At 44.2% G+C, this 5,130-nt stretch overlaps 1 protein-coding gene across 5 annotated transcripts; it reads right to left on the bottom strand.

Annotated features, from left to right (window-relative positions):
- Nucleotides 1-218: 218 nt before the first annotated feature.
- On the bottom strand, nt 219-4,543 carry LOC147432651 (receptor-like cytoplasmic kinase 176). 5 transcript variants are annotated; one of them, XM_086492497.1, is made up of 5 exons: nt 4,332-4,543; nt 3,439-4,261; nt 2,812-3,069; nt 1,435-1,572; nt 219-1,300 (listed from the first exon to the last, which is right to left on the bottom strand). In XM_086492497.1, the coding sequence occupies exons 2-5, from the start codon at nt 4,135-4,137 to the stop codon at nt 746-748; spliced, it is 1,650 nt and encodes a 549-aa protein (XP_086348623.1). In that variant the 5' UTR covers nt 4,138-4,261; nt 4,332-4,543; the 3' UTR covers nt 219-745. The 5 variants fall into 5 exon arrangements, with proteins under 5 accessions (XP_086348623.1, XP_086348624.1, XP_086348625.1 ...); XM_086492498.1 differs by having other exon boundaries at nt 3,439-4,197; XM_086492499.1 differs by having other exon boundaries at nt 3,439-3,880; nt 3,964-4,540.
- Nucleotides 4,544-5,130: the final 587 nt, after the last annotated feature.

The following is a 5,130-nucleotide window of genomic DNA, read 5'->3' as shown; positions in this document are numbered from 1 at the left end:
GGGCAAAATCCCCAAAAACAGGTGAATGCCCTTCAAATTTTAAAAGAAATTCACAAGTTTTTCAATAATCTAGTGTGTGTTTTGAAGGACAGCGCACACTTTTACCCACGAAAAACTGCCTAAAATATTGGTAGTAGCAGCAATAAACCATGCTTTGACTCCATCATACCACGCAAGCATGCTTCCACCTTTTCATTTTTGTCAATGGTACACCGATAGATGCAAGGAATTCATATATATCCTTAATCTTCAAAACATAATCATTCACTGCTGGGCCCATTTTCTTCATAGTGATGAGCTTTGGGGCAAAATACCCCAAAATAGGTAAATTGCCCATCAAAATCAGCCCTGAGCAAAATCTTTCATAGATCTCACTTGGGAACGAATACATCACATGGATGATACTGTGAAAAATGGTTAAGGCTTGCCAGAGGAGATTGAGCATGAAGATACAAACACCGATTGTGCAAAGAGCCCTCTACCTGGAAACAGGAATCATGCACTCCTTGCAGCTCCATGATTTCTTGGTAATGCCTGAGGCTTGGCTTCTGCCACAATTCTGGCAGGGAAGTTTCATCGCCGACGAGAAAAGAATCGATATGTACAGCCTGAAAAAGCGGTATATTTCGGGTGCAAGGGTGCACTGCTCCTTGGAAAACTATAGCTCATATGTAACAAGCATCTGCTCATTCAATTCGTATGGCTGAGATATACAATGATGGAAAATGTCATCTTGTCGAAAAAGCTAATTTGCACTATGTCTCGACGGTATGACAATCGGCTTTAGTGCAGGGCTTCGGATAAGGTCGAATTTTGTCGGTGACCTGTTGTAGGATTGGATGTTTCTATCCAAACCCCCGGGCTTTACAAATAATGAAGATGATAGAGGTGCTGACAAAGCAACTGTTACCTCATTACTTGACCGCTCCTTCCAAGCTGACTTATTTGTATGCCGGGGTTCTTTTGCTGCTTTTACCATTTCTGCAACCATTTTCATGCTGGGCCTTCTGGTTGGGTCTTTTTTCAGGCATTGCATAATTAAATTGGCCATGATCTTGGCGCCTTTGGAAGGGAAACGGCCTTGCAGTTTCGGATCCATTATGAGGAACAGCTTGTCTTCTTCGAGCAAGAACGGCTTGGCCCATTTCACAAGGTTGTTCTTCTCATCCTTCGCTATCCTGTCATCATTATTCTTTCTTCCACATAGAAGTTCTAGCATTACGACACCGAAGCTCCAAACAGTACTATTCCACGTTAACAAACCTCGACTTCTTGTTTCAGGAGCACAATAGGCGTTATCCTGCCAAAGTTCATATTCGAAGGCGCTTGTTAGTTGCTTCAAAAGCTGCTGTTGCTACAAAGACTAATATACAAAAAATATGATTTGGTATAAGAAAGCTCTAATGGAGACCACCACCAAAAGTTGAAACTTACCCGCCCACTACTTGAATTGCCAAGACCATGCGCTTGCAGGATTTGACTGCTACTAGTTACAAACCAATAGCCAGATATCTTGGCACTGTTATCACTATCAACTTGTACATGGGATGACCTAAAATCTCTGTACAAAACCTGCACAATACCCCAAGGCAGCTCCATCAGCAAAGCCATAAGGGTAAATCGCAGGATGATTACAAAAATAGATTCACACAGCAAACAAGCCTTAAGTGCAAGCTTGACAATGGCGAGAAATTAAATACACCAAGGGACTCGAGAAAAGAAAAGCGGGAAAAAAAAAAGTAAATCAGTTTATTTGCTATGAAACAAACCTAGATAAAACAGAACATTATTAACATAAAAATGTTTTTAGAACAGCGACGCGTAAAATAAGTTGACGCAGCTTACCTGGCTAAAACTTAAAACAAGTACTCAACTTTTAACAGTTTTATGAGTAAAGAATATGTGTCTAGTGCAGTAGTTCCAAAGGGGGAAAAAATGGTGCCCCTAGTTTACCCCCACCGCCTAGTTCATCATTGAACCCGGGATCTCATGATCCCCACGTGAAAGCCTTACAACCCCACTAACATGCATCACATGTCCATGTGGGCACGACCAATGCACACTAACCTAGATTACGCCCTGGTTTACTCCTAGTACAACCTACTTTACCCCTAGTTTACCTGGCGATCCAACGGCAAAGATCACGCATGTGCCACGTCGCCTCTAGATCACTCCGGAGGGACCCCATGTGAGATAGTGACACTGGTAGGCGAGGGGAGCTCAGGAGTACGATGCATACAGACAGACAAGCTGAGATTACCAGCAGACGTCCACTCATCGGTATGAAAGGGTGGAGAAATTGTTATTAATTGTTCACCTTGTAGTCCTTTGCATAATAAGAGGAAATAGCTACAAATTCATATTATTGCATAGAAACCACCCATATCCGCAAGCACCTTCTTTCCTCATACTAGCTCTAAACTAAATTTAACATTCTGCAAGGCTTTCAGTTATCTAATCAACAAAGGTACCTTGACAACTCATCCTTTTTGTCTGTTTTAGTTACTTCCATAAGCAAACCCACACCTAAGGGCAGTAACCTGGACACAAATTGTAGCCACAGTGACCCATGAAGACTTGAACATCCCGTAAGCCATTGGGCCTGGGAAAATTGATAATTGTCCATGTCTTGGTAAATTCACGTTTAGACATAATGTGGCCAAGGATGGCAAACCATAAATTTACACTTCTCGGGGTTTAAGCAGATCCTATAGGTATGACTTTAAATGAGGAGTTGTGACCAGTGAGGAAGTGCTCTGACAAACAAAAGGTAACCACCCAGAATTACAAACATGGCTATGCAGTCCTTACTTGTTCAGGAAACCTTTCTTGTAAGCTTGCTAGCCCTTGAACTGCACCATGAATCACTTTTAATCTCATTGACCAATCCAATGAAGGAGTATCTGATGCGTCAAATAGAAGGCGATGCAGGTTCCCTCTTTGTAACTTTTCGTAAACTAAATAACGTTCTTGTATTCCATCCTCATTGTAAAACCCCATAAGGTTGCAGACATGTGAATCGAGGGGATGAGATGCGCTGTACAACTCCGACAACCATTCCTTTAATCCCTGAAAATCAAGCATTTAAGAGAAAATAAACATTTTATCAGATCAAACAAAACGAATGCATGAGACCGAGGCGTATGATGATTATGTACAATTCCTCACCATCACAAGAATATGTGTCACATCAATGTGCTTTCTTTGATCCAAAATTTTGTTTCCAAGTGTAATGTTTGAGCATTTAAAAATGGTCTTGCTCCACTCATGCACTCACCCTATAAACTGTGACATTAAATCTGCTGTGTCTTAAAAAATGACAAGAAGTTGGTAGTCATCGACTCATCAGGAGGCCACCTAATCTAGAACACACTGTCTTGAGCTGTCTATTGCTTTACATGGACATAATGAGCCAGAGGCATTAGGACATTCACATACCAGGTGCAACTTCTCATGAAGGCGTAATACGACAATTTCCTGCTGCTGCTGCAGCTGCTGCTTGGCTCCTTTCAATGAGGTCGAAATAACCCCATTGAAGCTAGCTCCATCATCGCCAATCAAGGCCTGATGTGAGAAATCCTGGCAAGCAGTTCCAAGCTCTTCAAATGTGAAAGATTTCAAGCCCTTCGATGCCATGAATGAATCCTTGGGGGGTGGAAGAGGTTGAAGATCCCATGGAAAAACTCTGCTATTCAGAGCGGCATGACTGGCGGATGTGGTCTTGGGGAGTGGATTCGGTGATGTTGCAATTGCACTCCCATGATCTGTGGGATGCGGCAGAGCATATCCGGTTGGCTTGGGGGAGAGCCTTGGAGATGGCAGAGGCATGGGCTTGCTAAGAGTGCCGACATCACTCAAAGCTGTCCCTTGCTCTGAGGATCTGATGTCTCTACCAGTATGCACGGAACTTAGCTTCGAGTTACTGTGATTTATAAATCTTTGAGCGTTTTGAATAGCTCTTACCGTCCTTCTGAAGCTCTTTGGCGATGCCAATGAAGCTGGTTTCTTAGGGGATGAAGGTGATGAAGACGTTGTGGGCAACGAAGAGTCCTCCAATTCGACATCGCCTACCTCATCTGGCCGAACGGACTGCTCTCCCAGCTTCTTCTTTGCCTTTTGCACTGCGAAACAGCCCATGAGAGGACTCCCTGGGAAAACTCTGCTTTTCTTTCGAAGCCTTGTCTGGTAAATGCAAATCTGCCCAAATGCCCAAATCAGGTGAAGAGCGGACCTTTCTGCCCAAGCAGCAATGGCGATGTACCTGATGAGATGATGATGACGATGATGATGAAAGTATGTGGGTGTTTACCTTTTACAGAGGTATGGCTTACCTGGAGCAAAAGCTGAAAAGTGGAGGATGGGAGCAGAAGGGCTGATGGCCTCAAACCTCGCAACAACAACAGAATTGCAGACGGGTTAAAGTACGAAAGAGCAAGAGGAGGTAGCAGCGGCCGCGCAGCGCATGCAATAGGGAGCACGTTTTAGTAGAGATGGGTATGAAGGTATGCATGTGAGAGAGACAGAGAGGCGGGGGTCGATCTTCACTCGGCCTGACGAGGCGAAAGTCTAAAGGGCGATACGCAGTCAAAGATGGGTTAGAGAGAGAGTGAGGAGAGAGGGTGGGAAAGTCTGCCGGGGGCCCGGATAGCCTATTACTCAGATTTGTAGAGAGAGAGAGAGAGACCTCCAATGGTCCCACATAGCCAACGCGGATAAGCAGGCGGCAGACGCACAAAATTTCCTGTGAAATTTTTTTTTGCATACAGCCATCAGATTTTTTCTCTATGGGCTAGGGGCTAGGTCGCATGGCCTGCCTTCCTACGAACTGCCCAATAAACCCTTCACCGGCTGTTCTCTCTCTAGATGTCAATTTCCCGTGAAAAGGTGTGCAAGCTTTGTTGTTTTCTATCTATATACAAAGCAATTTTTCGATCTTTCAAGCGATAGCTGTTTCCTCGTCAGTTTTTGGAGCATTTGACCAGTGTTTTACCATCATCATGATGCCCGTCATCGTTGGCTGTTACAGAGTAGTGACCGGCTGTCTCAGCTGGATAGCAAGAGGGTAGTATCCATGGGACCTAGCCCTAGGTCCCTCAGTCGCTTACCGCTCGATGAAGGTTCACAACGGCT

The sequence above is a fragment of the Adiantum capillus-veneris genome, chromosome 20, assembly GCF_014529385.1.
Source record: "Adiantum capillus-veneris isolate H3 chromosome 20, ASM1452938v2, whole genome shotgun sequence".
Taxonomy (NCBI): domain Eukaryota; kingdom Viridiplantae; phylum Streptophyta; class Polypodiopsida; order Polypodiales; family Pteridaceae; genus Adiantum; species Adiantum capillus-veneris.
This window is presented reverse-complemented; position numbering and strand designations above follow the sequence as displayed.

What these genes read in the sequence shown, in the direction of transcription:
- LOC147432651 (XM_086492495.1), bottom strand. Translation starts at nt 4,137, where the DNA reads ATGGGCTGTTTCGCAGTGCAAAAGGCAAAGAAGAAGCTGGGAGAGCAG. An exon ending in TTCATGAGAAGTTGCACCTG is followed by an intron (nt 3,070 to 3,438) that starts GTATGTGAATGT and finishes CTTGATTTTCAG; the next exon opens with GGATTAAAGGAATGGTTGTC. An exon ending in AAGAAAGGTTTCCTGAACAA is followed by an intron (nt 1,573 to 2,811) that starts GTAAGGACTGCA and finishes GGTATTGTGCAG; the next exon opens with GTTTTGTACAGAGATTTTAG.